Genomic DNA, 21,718 nt, shown 5'->3' with positions numbered 1-21,718 from the left:
TCACACTCAACACACGAGTATACCTTAACACTTATCACACTCAACACACGAGTATACCTTAACACACACCACATTATTCACATAAATATACCTTAATAAATACCACACTCAACACACGAGTATACCTTAACACACCACACTATTCACATGAGTATACCTTAACACACACCACACTCAACACAAATTGTATTTCTCAACTTCTCCTGTAATTTTCTTGGATTTTTTTGATTTGGTTTGTTTTCTCAAGATAGGGTTTTCTCTGTGTAACAGTCCTGGGACTTGTTCTGTAGAACAGAATGGCCTTGAACTCAGAGATCTGCCTTTCTTTGCCTCCTGGGTGCTGCAATTACTCACACCAATTTCCTTAGGTCTTATTCAAGTGATTCCTTCAGCCAAAGGTCCAAAACTCTGATCCCTCCCTTCATAACAAATGTCTGAGCTCCATTTCCCACTTAGCTTGTCTCTTTAAATTTTCTCCACTTTGCCTTGAGTAGCTGGAGTTATGGCCTGGGCCATCAGATCCTGTGGATCTCTTAGATTTTGTTTTTTCTTACCACACTTCATTCAAAGCCTGCCTTCTCCCCAGATGTGGGCTGGTCATGTCCCTAGAGCCCACTCACTGAACTTGCCTTGCCCTTGTAGCAGGGGGAATGGGAAGGTCAGGGAAGGAAACATCCTGTCCAAGCCCCCAGCACCGATGTTCTTACGGCTGCCCTACCACCATGCCCAGCACTCTCCAGTGGACACTAGACCATGGAGAAGTGCTGCCCCTAGCCAGAGAGACCCAGGCCTTAGAGCAGTGGTGTCATTTCTGCCAGAGGTGCCCACCTCTGTGAGGGAGAGGAGTCAACAGCAGTGGTAGGAATGCAGCCCAAGCTGGCCTCAGGTACTTCCCCAGCGCTGAGCCTCTGGGCATTGTCAGTTCCTCTGGCCCCTAAATTGGCAGAGATCACATTTTTATCTCATTACTACCTGTCGGAGGGATTCTTCTATGGAAAATGAACCACAGGAGACTGGGGAGCTGGCTCAGAGGATAATCTGCTTGTTGTGCCAGCACAAAGACTCCAGTTTGGACTCCAGCACCCTTGTAGGAGCCAGGCAGTAAGGCGGTGGATACTGAAGGACCCCTGAAGCTCACTGGCCAGCCAGTTAGCCAAACTGGTTAAGTTCCAGCTTCAGTGAAGAGACCGAGGCTCAAGAAAATAAGGCGAGGTGCTTCATCGGGTGAGAGTGCTTACCAACAAGCCTGATGACCGCAGTAGAGAGGAAGAGCAGCAAGAAAATAAGGCGAGGTGCTTCATCGGGTGAGAGTGCTTACCAACAAGCCTGATGACCGCAGTAGGGAGGAAGAACAGCAAGCTGTCCTCTGACTTAAACACACACAAACGAGAATATACGTACATTTGACACATAAATAAATATAATGGTTTTTCTTTAAGTAAATAAGGTAGAGAGTGATCGAGGAAGGCACCAATATCCAGCCCACACTACAGTGGAGCTTGTTGGGGTGTACCTGACAAACGTCAGAGAACAGGCTAAAATCTGGGTTTCTCGAACAGTCTGGCTACCCTTCAGAAAAACGAGGTCATTTCAGCTCCATAGTTGCCCCTTTCGGCTCCTGTCTGAAGCCTAGACACTCAGCATCTCTCTGCTCCTCACTGAGCAGAGGTGCTGACCCTGTTTTCATCCTTTCAGACTTCCTCCGGTGGAGAGCCACAGGGTGCCGCGACCTCCACCATGACTCACAATGTAAGTATCTCCTCATCTGTGGACCAGCATTGTCCTGAGAGATGGGTCAGCCTCCTTCCTGCTCTTGTCCTGACAGCTTTCACGGCCTCCTGCCTAGTCTGTACAACCACTTCATCCGCTGCTGCCCTCCGGGGGCATGGTACCATTTTAGACCTTTCAGTCCTGAGATCAAAGAGGCCTGTATTAGCCACATAAGCGCTGAGGGGCGAGAGAGTGGGCCTGAGGGGAAAATGCCTGCTGTGTTGTAGCAGACCACTGCTCCAGCTGCCAAATTGTGTGTCTGGGTATCCAGCATGCAGCTCAACACAGTTCATCTTACTTACAATATTATCTGGGGATTTTTTGGTAACTTGATTGCACGTTTTCCAAGCATGAATGTTGTAAGTGATGACATTGTGTCGCATATTATAAATGAATGCACATGACGGTATTCCAGCACAACTCTAGTCAGGCATGGTTCAAAGGTATAGGCTTTCCGCAGCCTGCTCTAGTCTGCTGAACCTTGTTATGAGTGAAAACAATACTTGTCACACGTAAGGAGAAAGGAAGAGGACCAGGTCAGAAGCAGGGGCCTCCTCCAAGCAGGGCTGTTAGGGTATTTCTTCACAACCTGTTAGAAGACTGGACATGGGACTCCTCCAGTGATATGTTAGATGTCACCTTTAGCTGAGCCCTGTCCAAGAAACTGCATGTGCTATGTGTGTTCATGTGTGCATGCGTGCCCCTTCTGTAGTTTTCTCTGGAACAACAGAGTGTGCAGTTGCTTTTCCCTGTCTAGTTCAATGTAGAGCCACACCTGTGCATTAACTCTGTCTCAGAGAACTCTGTGTAATGTTGAAAATGTTCGCATCGGAGTCTTCCCACGCATAGTGCATGCCTGCTGAAACTGGGGGACTGAGGTTTTCCTCATTTTACTTGACGCAAGTTTAAATAGACATGTAGAATTAGTGGTTCTACCATTTCGGATGCCTCAGGTCCAGAAACATAATCAGAAAATCAGTGTTAGCTGAAAACCCAGAGGCGTAGGACAAAGACTCTTAAGGTAGTGTGTGGCCTCTCTTTTGTTGACGAGTGTTCCTGGTTAAGGGCGGGGGCTGCAGGAGTCGTTAGGAGCTACTCTGTTAAGAGCATTGGATTTAGGGGCTGTCAGCTGAGTACAGTACTTGCCTTACAAGCCTGATGCCATGAGTTCAATCCCCAGAACCCACAGAAGGTGGAAGGGGAGAAACAGCTCCACAGAGTTGCCCTCTGACCTCCACATGTATGTCCCCCCACCCCCACCCCCGGGTAATAATAAGTACTTTTTTCCTTCTGAAAAGAACATTTGATTCAGCCAGGATGCTGACAGAAGAAAAGGTGTTAGGAGACAGTGTGAAAGTGTGTCATGGGTGGGAGGGTCTAAACTTGGCCATCTGAGAGAGGGAACTTGAGACTCCGTCAGGGGATAGAAGTTCCAGTCTAGATAACTGGCCTGTTGTCGCTCTTAGGAGGACCTGGACAGACGGTACAACATGGAGAAAGAGAAGTTGTACAAGATCCGCTTGCTGCAGGTGGGTGTCCAAGGACCAGCATGCACAGCTATGCCTGGCTGACAGGGGTGTCCTGTGGCTGAGTGGGAGGCATAGGTGTGTGAGAGCTCGAGAGGCCAGACCCTTGTCTGAGCTGTTGCCAACAGCGTCACGTCACGGGTGGCTTCACAGGGCTGTCGCTTTCAGCATTGCTCTCTGGAGTTGAACTTCACCTTACAGAGCAGGCATGGTTAGCCTCATACACTGTATGGAGAAAATGGGGTCAGAGGGCTAGAGAGATGGTTAAGAAGTTAAGAACACTGCTCTTGTGGAGGACCCCATATCACCTCGTAACCACCTGCAGCTCCAACTCCAAGGGATCTGGCATGCACACTCACGTGCACACACACCATACAAACACACACAACTGCACATCAGTAAAAAGGAAAATAAGGAGGGGGCGCTGAAAAGATGGCTCAGCAGTTAAGAGTACTGGCTGCTCTTTCAGATGACTCTGGTTCAATTCCCAGCACCCACGTGGCTGCTCACATCTTCTGCTCCAGTTCTGAGGACCCACATGGCACATAGACACGCATACACATGCAGGCAAAACACCCATACACATAAAATGATAAAAATTTAAATTTTTTTTAAATGCTTCAAGTATGCTATTTCTGCATAGGCAAGCCTCGCATAGGTCCCCAAGGCAGGATTCAAGTTCAGGTCTACTTAATAATTGGGGACCTGAGAGAGCAGTGTGACGTATGGGGTGGGGAGGTTGGAGAGCCAGCTCCAAACCTAGCCATAGCTGACACTGTATTTCTAAGCCCTTTATATTGCCAGTGCTTGGCTCCCAGGGATTCAAACCCACAGATGACCCTTGGCCTTGTGTCCCTGTTGGTTTGGACACTTTTCTTTCCTTTGGGAGGAGAAAGCCAAGCTTTGGCAGGAATGGCCAGGGAGCTTCAAGGGCCTGTGTGGAGTTATTCCCATCCTGTTCTGTGAGATGTTTGGTTAAATTCAGAGTAGTCGAATATGTCCTTGATGCAAGAGTACTATTCTCTTTTTTAGTTTTTGAGAGAGAATCTTCTAGCTCAGGCTGCCTTAAACTCTGTCTAGACACAGCTGGCCTTGAACTTTCGGTAATCCTGCCTCCACTCCCAAGTGCTGGGGTTATAGATATGCACCGCCATGCATGACTACCTTTCAAATATTTAAAGATGGCTTCTCAGCCTTCAGCAAGACCAAGTGCAAATATTTAAAGATACATAGAATTAATACAGTCTGTGCCCTGATGCTGTTTGGAGACCCTGAGTGGCTACTTCCTACTTTTTCAGCCGTGCATCGGGTCCTAATAACAAGAGCTGAGATGACCTGCCCTCTGGAAACTGGTTATTTGAAGACCAAGATCTACTCATATGTGCCAAAGTTCAAGGCTGTTTATGTGGGCAGTGCCACCTAAACTACTACTAAGACAAGGCTGAGGCCAAACTTGAAGAGAACTTTAAGGAAGCCAGTAGCTTGCTGAGGGCTGGTCTGGGTAGAGGCAGCAGGATCTGTGAATGGAGCTGCTGCCAGGGGAAGGTGAGGTGCTCTATCTGATGGAATCTAGTGATGCCTGGATGCAAGGGGGGTCAAGGTTGATGCTCAGGTGTCTGACCCAAAGGTATAGACATGCGAAACTCATTGGGAATGGGCATAGAAGAGAAGGGATTCAGGCGGCAGTCTGAAGATAAGTTTCAGTAAACTCCCAGCTGAGTGGGGAGTGGGGTTCTCTGGAAGTCAGCTCCCTGGTTTAAAAAGTACTTGCCTTACAAGTGTGTAGACCAGAGATCAAATTCCTGGAAGCCACATAAATCCCATTTAAACATAGTGGCCCATCTGTAATAACATTTCAGAGAGAGACAGAAGATCCCCAGAGCAAGCTGGTTAGCAAGACTCATCCTGTCTGAGCTCTGGGTGTGATTGAGACACTCTACCTCAATGAATACAGTGGAAGAATGACAGGATGCTCCCTGCCATCGACTTTAGGTCTTTATGTGCATGTATGTACACAAGCAAAACATTCATACACCACATTGCACACCATACATGCACACATGAAAAAGTGAAGGAGCCAGTAATCCACCAGGTAGCATTATGGGAAGAATGATCTGCATCAGCTCCAACTCCAAAGAGTTTGGGCTGGAGAACTCGTTCCTCAGTGTGTGGTTGCTAACTAAGGCTGTGGAAGTGTGGGCAAGACCCAAGACCAAACCCTCGTGAGCAAGTAAGCAAGAACAAGAGAGAGGGGTGCGAGAGGAACCATGGCAGCTCACAAAGGCTGGGCATTGGGTTGCCATGTCCACCTTTGGTATGATCTTATTATATTTTATTTTATCATGTTTGGTTGTGATTCTGTTCTTTTCTAATGAGAGAAAGAAAGGGAGTAGGTCCATCGGGCAGAAAGGTGGGGAGGAACGGGGAGGAGTAGAGGGAGAGGAAACTATAATCAGGCTCTATTGTATGAGAAAAGAATATATTTTCAATAAAAGGAAAAAAGAGAAAAAGAAAACGTATATATGGGAAACAGTTCAGGACTGGAGGCACTAGAAGCTCAGACTCCTCCATTCAATGTGCCCCAGAACTCTCAAGTGGCACTGAAGTCGTGTGAGACTTCCCCTAGCTAGATACAAGACACACGCTGCTAATTACTGCAGTTAGGGAGCCCAGGACAGATCAAAGTAATGATCCCGCCAAAGTCCCCTTGGTGAAGCAGTGAGTTTTTATTGGGGTTACTTACAGAAGTGATGGCGAGGGGTGCCTTATAAGGAGCAGGGATGACTCCTCAAAAAGCCCTGCCTAACACAAGCGACAACTCACAAAAGCTGCAGCCCTGGAACCTGCCCCATTTGCAGACAGCTGGACAGCGGGCATCTCCTTTATGTCTTTCCTAGGCGTCACGGCTAGTCAGTCATGCCTGGCTGCCAAGTGATACAAAAAGAAGGCAAGAGACTGGTGTGGCTCAGGAAAAGAGTTTTTTTAAGTGAAGGGCTTGAGCAGATTTAACTGTTGAACAACCAGTGTATCCATAGGCACCCACATACATGGAGAACATTCTGTAGGTAAAGGCACAATGAAAAGGTGCCATGTGTGCAGGTATAAGACAGCTTCTACAGTAAAGACGCTTGCCACCAAGCTTGGTGACGTGTGTGCTGTGCCAGGATGCGGGAGCGGCTTCATTTCTTCTGCCTGTTGACGAGTTAGAAAGCAGTAGAGACATGTTGCTAGAAATCCTGGGGAGTCCAATAGAGACGTCACACAATGCTAGGGACATCGGGGTTTCCTCCTGGGGTTCTTGGTTTCATTAATAAAAGAATTAAGAACAAACTCAAACAGAAGCTCAAGAGCAGTTTGTTAATTAGAGTTTAGAAGGAAAACCCCAAGGCAGGCAGGCTGTGGATCCTAGGGGGAAGGAGAATGAAGGTAAGCCTGGAAGTCAGTCACCCAGGAGAGACAGGAGCTTTAGAAAGACAAAAACCCAGTGGTATTAGTTAGCCAATTTAAAAGTAAGGTTAGACTCTTGCCAGCGTTTGAAAGAAAAGGACAGAGGAAAGATAAAGGAATAGTTATGCCCTTCTGAGTCTGGACCCAGCCAGGCTTAATGGTGGTTCACAGGGACCGCATTAGGGAGCAGGAATTCTGGGAAGGAAAATGACCTTGTCATAGGGATTGTCTCCTGGCCTGGTCCCTGCCCTGCCCTACTGGAGTAACCAACCCTTCAGGGAGGAGACAAGGGCATGTCTCCACCTAGGGGTGGGTTCCATCCTTTACAACCTAAGTTCTATCGCCAGGACTCATGGTGGAAGGACAGGACTTACACAAATTGTCCTCTGAATTCCACCCCATATCATGGCACATGTAAAATAAATAAATAAATAAATACATAATTTTTAAAAATTTTGAAGATTGATTTGTTTTACCCTAATATTCCTGGGGAGAAGAATAGACCCAGCACTTGCAAAGAGCATACCCTTGGCCTGCATCCTTCTGTCCAGAGATGCACAGACTGGACTTAAGTTACAAGAGTGGGTTTCTTGCTTAGACACCGTGTTTCCTCGGAAATTAGAAGTCTGTCCCTGCTGCTGCGACAATAGACCAGAGGGCTGGTGGGGCCATGGAGGGGAGGAACGAAGGCTGAGGAGAACAGCAGTGCTCAGCCAGGTCCTGAGAGTCAGACATAACCAAGTGACTTGGTTCTGTGACGGGATTTGAGAAGTCATTTGCAGACCTCCAACTAGGCTGAGGGATTCAGAGTGCAGCGTAGAAGGGCAGCAGGTGGCGCCTGTCATCTGGGGCTCTCCTGTCAGTACCTGTCCTCAGGTCAGTTGCCCTGTGGTTCTGTGGTTCTGGTCAGCAGCCTCTGCACAGGTCAGAAAATGGGAAATGCAGTCACAATCCTACGTGAGGACCCCAAGCCACTACCCAAATGTGATTCTTTGTGGTTAGCTCAGCATGTGGGGGGCACAAGCAAATCCAGGAATCCTTTCACCAAGTCTTCTCTCCCTGTCTTTACATTTAGGCCAGAAGAAATCGAGAAATAGCGATTTTGCATCGCAAGATTGACGAAGTGCCCAGTCGAGCTGAGCTGATACAGTATCAGAAGCGATTTATTGAACTCTACCGCCAGAGTAGGTGCATTGATCACACACAGACTGTTGGGCCCCAGTAGGGATGCGAGGCAGGGGTTCTGTCAAGTTCAGTGTGGTGCAGCATTGGAGAGCACAGTCCACAAATGCCACCTCGAAAGGGATGTCACCTCATCATCAGGTCTGTTGGACAGCCCAGGGAGCTGTCCTGATGTCCGACTGTCCACTCTGTAGAGGGGTTCATGATCTTCCGCATGCACGTGTACCTGCATCCAAACTGACTTTGGCCAGCTGTGTTGGTGGTTAGCTGTGTGCAGTCACCTGAGCCCCTTCCTCTTCCCAGTTTCTTATGAAGCATCCCCACCCCAGCGTCTCCAGGTGGTCTTCAGTGGTGCTGAAGTGGTGCTGTCACTGGCGTTGCTTTAGACCATCATAATCTCCTCATAATCCAGGACCAGTCTCCCCTCAGCCGACCCAGTGACTACATCATGTCAGGCTCAAAGCCACCCTCAGGATCTTAGGGAGACGATTCAGTTAATAAAGTGCTTGCCTTATAAGCATGAGCACTTGAGTTTGATCTCCGTCCTGAGAAGTATGTTGTAAAAAAAAAAAAAAAAAAGTCTGGCGAGATGGCTGAGTAGTTAGTTCAGTGTACTTGTTTTTGCAGAGGACCGAGGCTAAATTCCTAGCACCCACATGACAGCTCACAGATGTCCATAACTCCAGTTTCAGGAGCTCCAACGCCCTCCATGAGCACCAGGCCCACGCATATGTTGTGCACATTACATGCATGCAGGCAAAGGATCCACACACTCCTCATAAAGTCAAGCATGGTGCATACACCGGGAAGGTGGAGACAGGCGAGTAGCTAAAGCTTGCTGGGCAGCCAGCCCAGCTTAGAGAGTGAGCTCCAGGTTCAGTGAAGGAGTTTGTCTCAGAAATAAGGTGAACAGGGATTGAGGAAGGTACCCAGTGTTCACCTCAGGCCTCCGCATGCACATGTACAAACAGAGACGGGTTAAGTGGGCATGAGGCCCTGGCACACACTGCCAGGGTTGGGATGCTTTGGTCGGCTGATGCTCTTACACTAGAATGCTGATCTCTTTGGCAGTTTCTGCGGTGCACAAGGAAACCAAGCAGTTCTTCACTTTGTATAACACTTTGGATGACAGAAAAGTGTATCTGGAAAAAGAGGTAAGAGCCTTTATTTGATTGTTTGTTTCCTTTTTATTACATTTGAAAGTTTATTGCAGGGGGTGCATTGTGTAATTCAGAGGACAGCTTGTAGGAACTGGCTCTCTCCTTACCCCATGTGGGCTCCAGACTAGAACTCAGGTCTTCAGGGTTGGCAGTGGGCACCTTTATACTAAGCCATTGTGCTGGTCTGAGTGAGAGCCTGTATGGAAAGAAAACAACCCAGATGAGCCACTGATGACACTGATGACGCTCCGGAAGATGCGGATGGACCTAGAGCCTGCGATGGAGGCATTTGGTGTACACAGGAGCCACTGACAGCATGCAGCTCCGGAAGATGCAGATGGACCTAGAGCCTGCGATAGGGTTGTTTAGTGTAAGCAGAGACACTCCCTTCCTGGGCCAGGTGCAGAGGTTTGTCACTGCAAAGTGGGAGACTGCCTGGGAGTTCCCTGCAGTGAAGTGAAGCTGATGTTCGCCTGTTCTGTATCATGTGTGAAACACCTTCACGAGAGGCTCAGAAGATGGCTTCTTCCATAAAGTACTTGCCTTCCACACGTGAGGCCCTGCGTTCAATCCCCAGAACCCACATTTTAAAAAAAAGCAGGCATGATAATGTGCTTATAATCCCAGCACTGAGGAGGCAGAGACAGATAGATCCCTGGGATCACTGCTCCACCCCTGTCCTAGCCTTCTTGATAAGCTTCAGGCCAGTGAGAGACCCTGTCTTAGGAAGCAAGGTGGATAGCGCATGAGGAATGGCAGATGAGGTTGTCTTCTGGTCCACATGCAAGTGCACAGACTCAAAAACACATGAGGAAAAACAAACAACCAACACTCCTTCCTAAGTATTAAGGGTAAGAATATCAGTCCTCTGTTGTGTATTGTGAGTCTCAAGTCCAGGTGTGGTAACGTCATTCCTCTGTTGTATATTGTGAGTCTCAAGTCCAGGTGTAGTGACGTCATTCCTCTGTTATGTATTGTGAGTCTCAAGTCCAGGTGTGCTGACTGCTTAGGGATGAGCCAACAGGTTGAACAGTGCACAGCCAGGAAGACTCAGACAGAGCCCTTCCCGGCATGCCTCACAAGGGCAGATGGAGGGTCCAGATATGAGGGCAGAGACAGTTTCCATGGGAACAGGACGTTAAAGGATATGTTTCATCAGAAGCTCTCAGGGCTACTTAGTGTCTGGCCATGTTGCACGGTGGGAGACGGTCAGTATCTTCTCTGTGCCGGCCCCACTGGCCCGTCCTGGGCCAATAGCCTCAGATAAAGAGTGATGTTGGGGAAGACAAAAATGACCTGTGCTGGCGTTTGTCTGAAGAGCCCTGTCACCAGAGTCCTCTCAGCTGGTGACGGGGCCGTTCAAAGAGCCATCCTTCCACAGTCTAACGGTCATGCACCCTAAGGAGGAAAACTACACAGGCAAGAACATATGCTCTTTCTTTTCTCCTCTCGTGTGTTACTTTGACAGCTCTTGGCTCCTTTCAGTGGCGTTAGCCCAACCCTAGGCAAACTTCCCAGCAATGACAGGTGCTGTGGGAACCCTTCCGCCTCCAACTTACGTGTGTCTTTTTCACTCCCCAGATTAGCCTGCTTAACTCGATTCACGAGAACTTCTCACAGTAAGTACCATCCACTGTCCTCCCTGGCTGCCCTCCTGATCTTGCTGTAGTGTGGGGGAGAGCTGTGTGGTGCACGAATGGCCTGGTGCTGGGGCGTGGACCCCTCACTCTCCCTACTCCACTCAGGACAGACGCCTTCATGGAAGGCTCCGCATACTGTGGATAATGAGGACCTGAGTTCCATCCCAGAACCCTCAGATGGAAAGTCGAGTGTAGTGTGTGATTGTCACCCCAGAGCTGAGGGGGTGGAGATGGGAGATTCCTGGGGACCGCTGTCCAGCCAGCCTAGCCTGTTTGGTGAATTCCAGGCTGTTGAGATAGCCTGCCTCAATAAACAAGGTGGGCGGACTCTGAAGACAGATGCCTGAAAGTGTATTCTATGAGTTAGCATACATCCTCTGAACTGGGGATTCAGCTCAGCGGAGGAATTCTTACGCAGAGCATGAAGCCTGTGCTCAGTTCTCAGTACCACAGAAGCTGGGACTACTTAGTATACAACATGCCTGTAATCCCAGTGCTTAGGAGAATCAAGAGTTTAAGGTTATTTTTGACTATGAAGTGTGTTCAGGGCCCGCCTAGGCTACATGAGATTCTGTCTCAAAAAGTAGAATAAAATGTGTAGCAAGGGCATCTCTGTAAATATAGTAAGGCTACCAGGTAACACCAGCTCTGGAGTATACCCAGGGTGAGCTAGCTGCCCACCTTCCTGGTAACCTAAGGCTTGCTTCCAGAATAGCATGCTTCCTTTTCCTAGTCCAAGCCTCTGCGCCCCTGGCAGGACATCACAAACATTTTAAGACCAAGTTCTCTTAGAACCAGGGGTTTCTACATCTTTTCTGATTTACGCACAGCAGGGCTAAGGCATTCTCCATGAAACCTGAACCTGAATCAGATCCTCAGGACCACAGCATGCAAGGAAAAGAAGGGGGAAAGCCAGCAGCCATTGTCCTAGGTGGTGCAGGTGCGGCACCTGCCTTTGGGCCCTGATGCCCTCTCTTCTCAGACAGTAGTGCTGTCTCCCTGATATTTACGACAGCTCTGCTCTGCCAGCCTCTCTCTGGGAGAATCCCCATTCCTGTGAGCCCCATGCTCTGAGCCTCCTGGTCGCCGTCCCTCTGCAGAGCTGGCTATGGTAGGAAGGTGTAGCGGTCATAGCGGGCACCCTGCCCCACCTGCTGCCTCCAACATGGCTTAGGCTTCCCAGCTCAGATCTAGGAATACTCAGAACATGGCCCCTAGTTCTAATTAACATCTCCCTGTCCTCAGATTCTTAAAAACAAAACTGAATTAATTCCTTAATATGTACTTGTCATTCATGGCAAATGGCATTTTTATTATTTTTATTTATTTTCTGTTGAAAGATACGGATTGGTTAAAAGTTGGAAGGAAAAAGCTGAGAAGTGCAGGGAAGGGGAAACCCCCCCCCCAAAGTTGCCTGTGTGCATTCTGCTGTTGAAGGGGGTACACTGCCTGTCTGTAGGTGAAGGACAGCATGGTCTCCTCAACTGCATGGTTTTCCTCAGAACCCATCCCCATCTAGTTAGAGAGTTGTTCCTTCTGCAGGCCATCGTCCCAGGAACTTAGGAAGAATGGGAAACAAGATTCACATTTGGTTACTAGGTCAGAGGTATGGAGTACTGCCTGCCTGCCTGCCTGCTATTCTTGGTGGCCCTCTGGATCCACTGTGCCCTGCAAAGACCTAGTTGACTGTTGGGGCACAGTCCAGGTGTCCCCACCCCCTTTCTAACAGTCCCGTGGACTGGACCTACCTCTGCTGATTTCTCTTTCAGAGCCATGGCCTCCCCTGCTTCCCGGGACCAGTTTTTAAGGCAGATGGAACAAATCGTCGAAGGCATTAAACAAAACAGAATGAAGGTCAGCAAGCTTATTCTACAGCCCCTCCCAACCCCCTACCCCCGCAGCCTCTGTGGTGGCAAGGAGGTCCTAGTTGTAGGCTTTCCTTCCTGACTGCATCCTTCCATGAGGCCTGCACCAGACATGAGACTCTGTGGCGGGGCAGGCCTTCACACTGTTGTGCATCACAGCTTCCAGACAGTAAACATTGGTACGCCAGGGACTGTGCTACCCCCCATAGACTGTGCTAAATGAGTGATCCTACCCCTCCCCTGCTCTACAGATAAGGATTGTCCTCTGCTAGCAGCCTGCCTCTCGCCTCCAGCCCCCTCCTCCCTGCTCACTGATCTCATGACATTTCACTCCGAAATCTAACTCCTTCCGCGTAAAAGAAGCGGGCATGGTGGCTTGTGCTTATGATTCTGATGCTGGGGATAGCAGTGGGGATCCCTGGGGCTCACTGACAAGCCCTCCTAGCCTACTGAACCAGTCCTAGGCCAGGAAACAAGGTGAGGGCTAGCAGCCAAGTTTATCCCCTGACCTGTGCTCACATAATCATGCACATAACTACACACACATGCGTGCACAGGCACCATCATGGCTACTTGCAGGCAGCATCTGCTCTGTACACAAAGTCTTCCTGCCTTCACCTCCTGGATGGCTTCAGGAAACACTGCACACAGCACTCCTGGTTCTGCTGAGTTGTCCCTCGTCAGAGCAACCACCCCCGCCCCCAGCCTTCTGCATCACAGAGTCCACACACCCTCACCATCTCACTCCATTCTGTTTTCCTCAGCACTGACGCTGCTGAGAACTGTAGTGTGCATTTGCTTGGTGATTGCCTGGTTGGTTGGTTTAGTTTGGCACAGTACCAGTTGCCAGGATGTGCCTAGTGAGAACAAAGACTTTGCTTATTCGCTGATAACTTTAGAATCTCTGTAGGTGTTCCCTTACTAACAAAGGACCTGAGTTTAGTCCCTAGAACCCTGAGAAAATATCACATGCAGTGGTGTTAGTATATTCTTGTATTTGTGGAGCTGGGAACCTGAAGACAGGAGCATCCCTGGGGCTTGATAGGGTACTTGGGAAGTTTCAGGCTAGTGATAGTCCCTGTCACTAAAACAAGGTGGGGCTAACTAGGTGGCTCACTGGGTATAGGCACATGTTGGAAAGAGAGACAAGCTGTCCTCCAATCTCCACTCACAACCTCCCTGAGCTTTTGGCTACCTTAGAAAATCCTTTGAAGTCAGCATCTAGTGTCTGTATAAGATCAGAGGGAAACAACCTATAACCTAGTCAAAGTAATTGTAAATAGTTTATCCTATGGTGCAGTTGCAATAAATAAAAGGGTGATGGGCTATTTTATTAGAAATACACAATAATATACATCAGGGTTACTCACCTACAACACAGCCGACATTCCGGACCAGATAATCCTTTTCCTTACCACAGTCCCGGACCTGAAGGGTAGTGAGCAGCTTCTCCTTGCTGGTGGTGCTGGCAAGTCCTTCCTTGCAGTTGTGACACCCAAAACATCTTGCAGACCCCTCACAAATACCCTCTAAAGACAAAGTCGTCCCCAGCTGAGAGTCTCTCCATGCCTTTCCTCTAATGTTCCATGGCAGTTAAGCTGCCGAATAGATTAGAGAGCCTGAGATGGTATCTATCATTCAAGAAAACAGACCAGCCAGAGAAATTATATTTAGAAGGGAGGCTTGGAAGAAACAGATGCGAATGTTAGTCAGATGCCTGTGGTAGTCACTGTAGGAATGACTATTCATTCATTCTCTGAAATGTTTACAACAGATGGAAAAGAAGAAGCAGGAGAACAAAATGAGAAGGGACCAGTTGAACGATCAGTACCTGGAGCTGCTGGAAAAGCAGCGGCTCTACTTCAAGACCGTGAAAGAGTTCAAAGAGGTGAGTGGGTGCGGGCCGGACAGGTCATAGCCAAAGTCAAGTGCTCATTCACCTCACCTCAAGATGCACCCTTAAAAACCAGAGCTGGGGGCTGGTGAGAACTGAGCTCTGTCAGTGTGGCGCTTGCAATGAAAGCAGGAGAACTAGAATTTGGTCCCCAGAACTCACAGGGGAGGAAAAAAAAAAAAAACAGGTATGGAACCCACTTATAATCCCAGTGCTAGGGAAGAGGAGGCAGGAGAACTCGGGAGCTTGTTGGCCACTCAGCCTAGTCTACCCCATGAGTTTCAGGCCAGGGAGATACCCTGTCTCAGAAAAGTAAGGTAGAGCCAGCAAAATGGCTTTGAAAGTAAAGACGTTTTCTACCAAGCTTGGCAACTTGGCTTCAGTAGGCAGTGCCTACATGGTGGGAAGAGGGAACCAACCCCACAAGTTGCCCTGTGATCTCCGTGGCAGGCACACACGTACACACAAAATAAATAAATAGAAAATATCATTTTAAAAAGAAGGTAGACAATGCCTGAAGAACAGCAGCTAAGCCTGACCTCTGACCTCCATAAGCAATGTACACACGTGTACAAGCACACACATACACACATGAGCAAAATGAAAACATTTTATGCTCATAGTGTTTTTGTTTATTTTTAAAGGTTATTCTGCCTCTTCTTCCACCTTATTCTTCTCCACCTGGCCTACCCTCTGTTTTATGAGATAGCTTTGGCAACTGTATGCCCGTCTACGGGCATAGCAACAAATCTCATCCTTCCGAATGTTCTCCCAGCTCTGCCTGTGCCTCTGGCATAAGCCAGGTTGTAAAACAGACGTGGTGTCTGTCCCTATGGGGCTGTGCTATGCTGAAGGAGACAGATGAGAAGCTAAGAAGCAAATGAGCAGAAGCCCTAGTAAATTAGACATAATAAAGTAATAGCGTCAGCTTCATAGAGATACAGTGCAGATTTGCAGCCAGGGCACATCAGAGAACACATCAGCGAGCAGCCTAGGGTCCTGAGGCACGGGATGCACTTGGTGACTGGTGTGGAGCACATATGTGATGCACACGTGTGTGCAAGTGCATGTCCATGCACGTCTGTGCAGAGACTCGAGGCTATTGGCCATCTGCTCCTCATCCGCCCACTATATTCCCTTGAGGCAGGATCTCCCACTGGGTCTAGAGCTAGACTGGGAGGCAGGAAGACCCAGCAGTCGTCTGTCTGTCTGTCTGCATGCCCACAGCACCACCAGGGTTATAGACGTATGCACGGTCCTGCCCATCTTTCCAGACTCAGGTCCTCCTACTTGCTCATAGGGCACACTTGCCCACTGAGCCATCTCCCCAGCTTCTCAGCTTCCTTTTGGTTAGAGACATAAGAACGCTTTGGCAAGGACCTGGGGTTGAACTGTCAGGTGGACAACTCTAGAATTTGCCAGAGGGAATCCAGAAGGGTAACTGGTAACTCAGGACACTGGACACCATTGGCAGGGAATGGGGCCAGTGACATCCCTCAGCGATGGCACTCAAAGTGTTTGGTTCCTTTCATAAATGCCTTTCATTTGTGTCTTCTGTGCACTTAAAGCCGAGAACACCCGGCATTTTCACTGTTAGAACCTCTCTCTTTCACCTCTGTGTACACTAAAGCTACCTTGCTCAGCTGTTAGGGTATAGTCTGCAAGGTCCCTTCTCCCTTCCTTTCCTCTCAAGCAGATTGGCAGATGAGCTTTCTGCTTCTGTCCCCTGGGAATGTTTAGAAAGTTCTGTCTGTAGGAATGACAGGGCCTGGTCTCCTGTCTTCAGCCCAGAGGTTTCACCACACTTGTCATGACACAGGTCAGTAGGTCACCGAGCAGTGTCATGCCAGGAGACAGCATGGTGGAGTGTTTGCCTGGCAGTCCAGAACACCAGGTTAGAGCCCGGCGCATCTGTAATTCTAGTACTCAGGAAGTAGAGGCAGGAGGATCAGAGATTCAAGGCCATTTTTGGCTTTGTAGCCAGTTCAAGACCAACTTAGGCAATGTGAGACTCTGTGTCAAAAAGGGAATGGCAGTTACTAAGACTGGGTGTAAAGTTGGGGTATCTATGGAGACCCATGTGAGTGCCAGTGACTAACGCCCATTGCTGTCCTCTTCCTCTGCTTTCCCAGGAGGGCCGAAAGAACGAGCTGCTGCTGTCCAAGATCAAAGCCAAGGCCTCCTGAGCGTCCACCTCCACTTCTGTATGTTGTTGGTACTTTTCTAATGGCATGTACAGACTACAGGATCCCGAAACGGTTCTGAACATGGCCGTGGAGAGATGCGGGAAGGTTCATTTCAACTCTCTGGATGGATGTTTTCTTCCCACTGTTTCATTTCATCTCTCCTGGCTGCAGCTGGTGGCCTCAGACAGAGTGACACCGTGGCTTGGGTGGCATCCTAGGACCCTGTGAAGAATCGTGGGCAGTGCTCATTCACTCTGACCACTCAACATTTTTCTCCAGTAACACTGCATTTATGAAGGTACCCGGATTTGTACGGGCCCTGAGAATAAAGAGCGTTATGTTCAGCAAATATTAATTGATCAACTGCTGAAAAATGAGCCCTGGGGTAAATGTAGCAGAATACAGAGCATTGCCTTTCTCCTCTGGCATCTAGCAGGGGACAGAGAGCAGATACAACCCTCTTCACCCCTAAAGCTGTCCCTTGTAATCCTTCTGCAGGCTGCTGAGTGAGCAGGCAGACCATTTGTGTTGCTGACTTTGGCCATGCCCCAACCATTGTGCCTTTTGTTCTGGCCTCTCACAGTGCATATGGGCTATAGGCTGGGCTGGCATGCTGAGCAATTAGAACTAAAGCAGGAGAGGTTCAGGTTACTGGCGTTCACTTGTCTATGTGGGAAGACTGATATAATATAAAGTGATCGTGATGGGCTTTAGAGATGGGAACCCTTCATGTGGAGCCACGCTTCTCTAGTGTTTCCTTTGACATGGCTGTAGGTCTGTCCACCCCTCAGGCTACATGTGGTCAAGGAGAGCTGTCAGGGTATCAGTGTCATCCTTCAACCCTGCACAGCACCAGGCTCACCTGATGGAAACGCTGCAAATGCACCTTCCATTGAGGACTCTTCAATTAGCATTGAAGCCTCCCACATCAGGATGGGTCCTTGTTTGAGGCATGCCCAATGTTCCTGCACTGCAGACGTCAGGATCTAAGTAAAGACTAAGATGTATGTGCTGTTCAGTATCATCAGCACAGGCATGGGGAAAGATAACGGGCTGAGCAGGGAGGAGCGGCAGATTTGTACAGAGGGGCCCAAGGACTCCATGCAGGAAACAACACTTGGGCTAGATCTAAAGGAGCAGGATGTTAGCTGAAATAGGCGGAAGGGCCTTTAATAGCCCCTGAAGGGTTGGTTTTAGGCTCTGGAAATGAGCAGAGCAAAGCGATTGCCGAGTTCTCCCCCAGCAATCAAGAACCTAGCAACTGGGTCATGCTCAGTAAACCCCAGTGTGAGGTTTGTGCTCCAGTCTGCATAGATTTGGCACACACATGATCTGAACAGCAGGTTGGACCATTTGACAGAAGCATAGATAGGGGAGGCAGGTGGAGCACTGTGCAGTCACAGAAGCACTGTTCATTTTTCGTTTCCTCATGTGTGTGGTTAAGAGAGGCAGGAGTCATACGGACTCAGAGGAAAGAGGTGCTGGGGGCAGTTGGTAGAGCGCTTGCCTAGGTTCCATCCCTAACATCACATAAACCAGGCATGGTAGGTACACTTGGGATCCTAGCTCCCAGGAAGTAGAGTCAGGAGGAGCAGGACTTCAAGGTTATTTTAGATTGAACAGCAAACTGGAAACCAGCCTGGGCTACAGAAGACTGTCTCCCATGCAGGCCTAAGAGCATCATGAGTTCCTGACCCAGGAGTCACTGAGCTGTGATGAGTTGGGTAGGAGCAGCAGCACCTAAAGCATCACCCCCCTATGCCAGCCCACTTCCTAGAGAGCTTTGTGCGCACCTCTACCTCCGCTGGGACCTGGTGGTCACAGGAGCACTGTGAAAGGCTCAGCTGTGGAGTGATCCTCTGAGGGAGGAGGCAGCATCTTGACTGTGTTAGAACTCCCAGTTCAGAGAGGATCATCACCTTACCTTGAGAGGAAGCTCGTCTACCCAGAACTCTGGCTGATGTCAGTGTCTGACCACAGGGAAGTGGGAACAGGTGAGGTTCAAGGTCTCGGGAGCCTACTGTCTGTCTGGGAGAGGTATGAAATACCTGATCTAAAGCAACCATAATTGGTTTTGGAGATGGAAACCTTTATTTGGTATTGTTTCTGAGGGTTACTTTGGTATGGCCGTAGGCATGTTCAGCCACAGGCTGCCCGCAGCCAGGGATAGCTGTGAATGTAGTCCAATACAACATTCTAAAGTGGTTTAAAACATGGAGGTTCTTTTCCCTCTCTGTTTCTTTACGCTGTGTACTCTGTAAACTTTGTAGATGACAGTATCGGATTATAACATCAAAAGCTTGATCACTCCTGGTAGGGAGAAATTGGTAGATACCTTGTTCCAGTTTTTAATTCACAAGACTTAATACAGACAGTGAGAGATACGTATTGCTAGCTCTATAGTGCCAGGTGTGAACTCCTTCCAGAGGAGCAGGCCACAGATCTAAAGAAAATGCAATTGGCTGCCCCCGTAACAGCCATTCCACTATTGCATCAATGCTCACATCTTGCCGGGCTGGTTGGCATTATAGCATGCAAGTTCATAGCTGGGTAAGACTGTTGACGACACCCTCCCCGCAGCTGTCTGTGCAGCAACATCTGCTACTATGAAAGCTAGCCAGCAGGGAGAAAGCCCCTGGCTTGGATCTACCGTGATTTCTCTGTCCTACAGAGAATGTGTCTGACATTCAAAGTATGTGGTATCTAAAGTGGTAGTGTCTTACCATCTGGTGTTCTAGTGGGAAACCATGAGCAATGGCTAACCTGTATTTTAAAGCCTTCTGGGTTGACTAGGTTGGTTGAACACTCTTTGAATTAGGCTGCAGAAGCCAGCACTGAGAATCCTACATTTGCTTCCGACATCCTGAAACATAAGATAGCACCTTTGTGGGTAATTCCAGCATGAAGTAGGCTGAGGAGTTTCCCCAAGGGCCCTGGTCATTTCAGAATCTACCTGGAGACTGGTGAAAGGGAAGGGCCTACCAGGGCAGTGTCTTCTGTGCCCAGACATGTTATAGCATTGAGTTCTGAGCTTACTGGCTTTTTACCAGAATTATAAGACAGTGGAGAAATGTCTGTAAGTGACTTTTTTTTTCCAGTGTGCAGTTTAAGAGAAACCAGACTCAGAGCAGTGAGATTGTTGATAGGGCTGGTGCCCAGTGCCCTGCATACTTAGGACCAGTCTGCAGATCAGGAGCTGCCTTCACTCCTCCTTGCTTCTCATGGAGTACCCAGGGGTGCTCTGATAGCAATCAGGCTCAGAGCAGCTGTGAGCTGGGACATAATAAGGTGACAGTGAAAGGCCTGGGAGGATGTGGGGACATGTTCTCCCAGGTTTGTGTTTAGTCAGCCAGCACCACAGGGCAGCGCATAGTACCACCCAACAACTGCCAACCTGCATCCAGAGGGGTGGTGTTTTTCCTACTGAAGCAGAGTCCATGCTGGCCATAAGCTCCTGTTAGCCTGATCTTGCACATGGGGTTCTGGTTTGTAGCCCTTGGTTTAAGAACAGTGAAGACACAGACTGGTAGTGGACCCAAGCCAGCGTGGGTCACCAGGCAGGGCTTTTCATCTCCAGGGTATTCCTGGAGATCTCTCAAGACCTTGAGCAAAGCAAGGGGCAGGCCCTCCAGCAGCCCTCTTCCTACCTCACAGAGTGTCATTCCCATGAATTGTTACTTTGGCGGACTCTCATCTTACCTCCTGAGTAAAGGAGGAACTACCTGAAGGGGTATGTGGGACCCCAGCCTGCCCTGCAGCCTGAACATCCTGCATTCCCTCTGCTCCCCGTGGTTCTAGCCTGCCTCTTCTCCAGGTGGTGGATGGTCAGTTTAGGGGACTGGGCATTCTAGAAGTAACAACAAAGCCATGACTTTGCTTGTGAAGGTTCAGGTGGTTAAATTGAAATCCGCCCTGAGAAATACTGTAGGAAAGTGTTGTATGGTGTATTCATTGCCAGGGTTGGTCACCAAGAGAAAGGACACCTTCATACAGAGCAGTGCAATGATGAGTAATGCTACTGTCCATTCTTGGAGCTGAGCGTGGCCAGAGGAGGAGCCTTATGAGATACCTGTTAGAGCCTGCTATGCTCTCCCCCTAGCAGCAGGTGGCGGTAGGCCAAAGTTGTACATAAAAAGTCAGTAAAGCACTTGCCTGGCAAGCATGAGGGCCTTGGTTAAGATCCCCAGTACCCATGTAAAGAGCCAGGGCTGGCCATATGCTCGTGTATTCCTGGCACTAGAGAGGCAGGGATTGACGGATCCTGGGCCTCGCTGACCAGCCAGACTAACTGAATTGGTAAGCTTCGGGTTCAGTGAGAAAACCTATCTCATAAAATAAGGTGGGGCACAGTCAAGAAGCCATCTGAGTTGTCGTCTGGCCTTCACATGCGCAGGCACATACATGCACGTGCACACACATACCCCATGCACATATAGGAGCATACGCACACAAAAAAGTAATGCATGTGTTCCATCTTCTCAGAATAAATATGATGTGTAAGATCATGAGTGGGCTTTGGGATCTCATCTGCAGTGTGTTTGACATTCTGTATTTCCATCAGCCTGTGTCAGTTTCCTAGATGGCCCAAGCTCACCCTCCGTGGATATTTTCCCCATGTGCCCCCTGAAGAGGATCTGTCCTCTCCCTGATTTGGGGTAGTGGCTTTTGATCACCTGTGTGTTCCCTTTTACATTGGCCTCCTGATCATGTCACAGTCCACCCACCACACCCCTGTTGTCTGTCCTAATGACACATGTCACTGCTTACGGCCCCCAGTCCTTTGTAAGGTCTGCATCTTCCCTCTTTGGAATGTGTGAGGGCAGCAGAAGCAGGGACCTTGCCCGCCTCGTTGTGGTTCCCCAGTCAGCACATCCACTTGGTGAAGTTGGCTCCCCAAATTGTATCTTAACATCCTGTAACAGTAAGCTATAGATTTAACCTAATCCATGCTCTGGTTGAAACAGGCTGGCCGCTCTAGAAGCAGCATAGAGAAGATAGAGATTTAACCTAATCCATGCTCCGGTTGAAACAGGCTGGCCGCTCTAGAA

General features: G+C 49.0%; 1 protein-coding gene across 2 annotated transcripts in view; it reads left to right on the top strand.

Moving 5' to 3' along the window:
• Positions 1–17,022, top strand: part of Ccdc93 (coiled-coil domain containing 93) — a 70,746-nt gene extending 53,724 nt beyond the window's left edge. For both annotated transcript variants that reach the window (XM_026779735.1, XM_005348252.2), the window contains exons 17-24: positions 1,696–1,749; positions 3,237–3,299; positions 7,819–7,927; positions 8,997–9,079; positions 10,667–10,704; positions 12,495–12,579; positions 14,365–14,478; positions 16,617–17,022. In XM_026779735.1, the coding sequence (XP_026635536.1) occupies positions 1,696–1,749; positions 3,237–3,299; positions 7,819–7,927; positions 8,997–9,079; positions 10,667–10,704; positions 12,495–12,579; positions 14,365–14,478; positions 16,617–16,670 (600 nt within the window). In that variant the 3' untranslated portion in view covers positions 16,671–17,022. The remainder of the gene's footprint in view (positions 1–1,695; positions 1,750–3,236; positions 3,300–7,818; positions 7,928–8,996; positions 9,080–10,666; positions 10,705–12,494; positions 12,580–14,364; positions 14,479–16,616) is intronic.
• Positions 17,023–21,718: the final 4,696 nt, after the last annotated feature.

This window comes from Microtus ochrogaster, chromosome 6, assembly GCF_000317375.1.
Source record: "Microtus ochrogaster isolate Prairie Vole_2 chromosome 6, MicOch1.0, whole genome shotgun sequence".
NCBI classification, from domain to species: domain Eukaryota; kingdom Metazoa; phylum Chordata; class Mammalia; order Rodentia; family Cricetidae; genus Microtus; species Microtus ochrogaster.
This window is presented reverse-complemented; position numbering and strand designations above follow the sequence as displayed.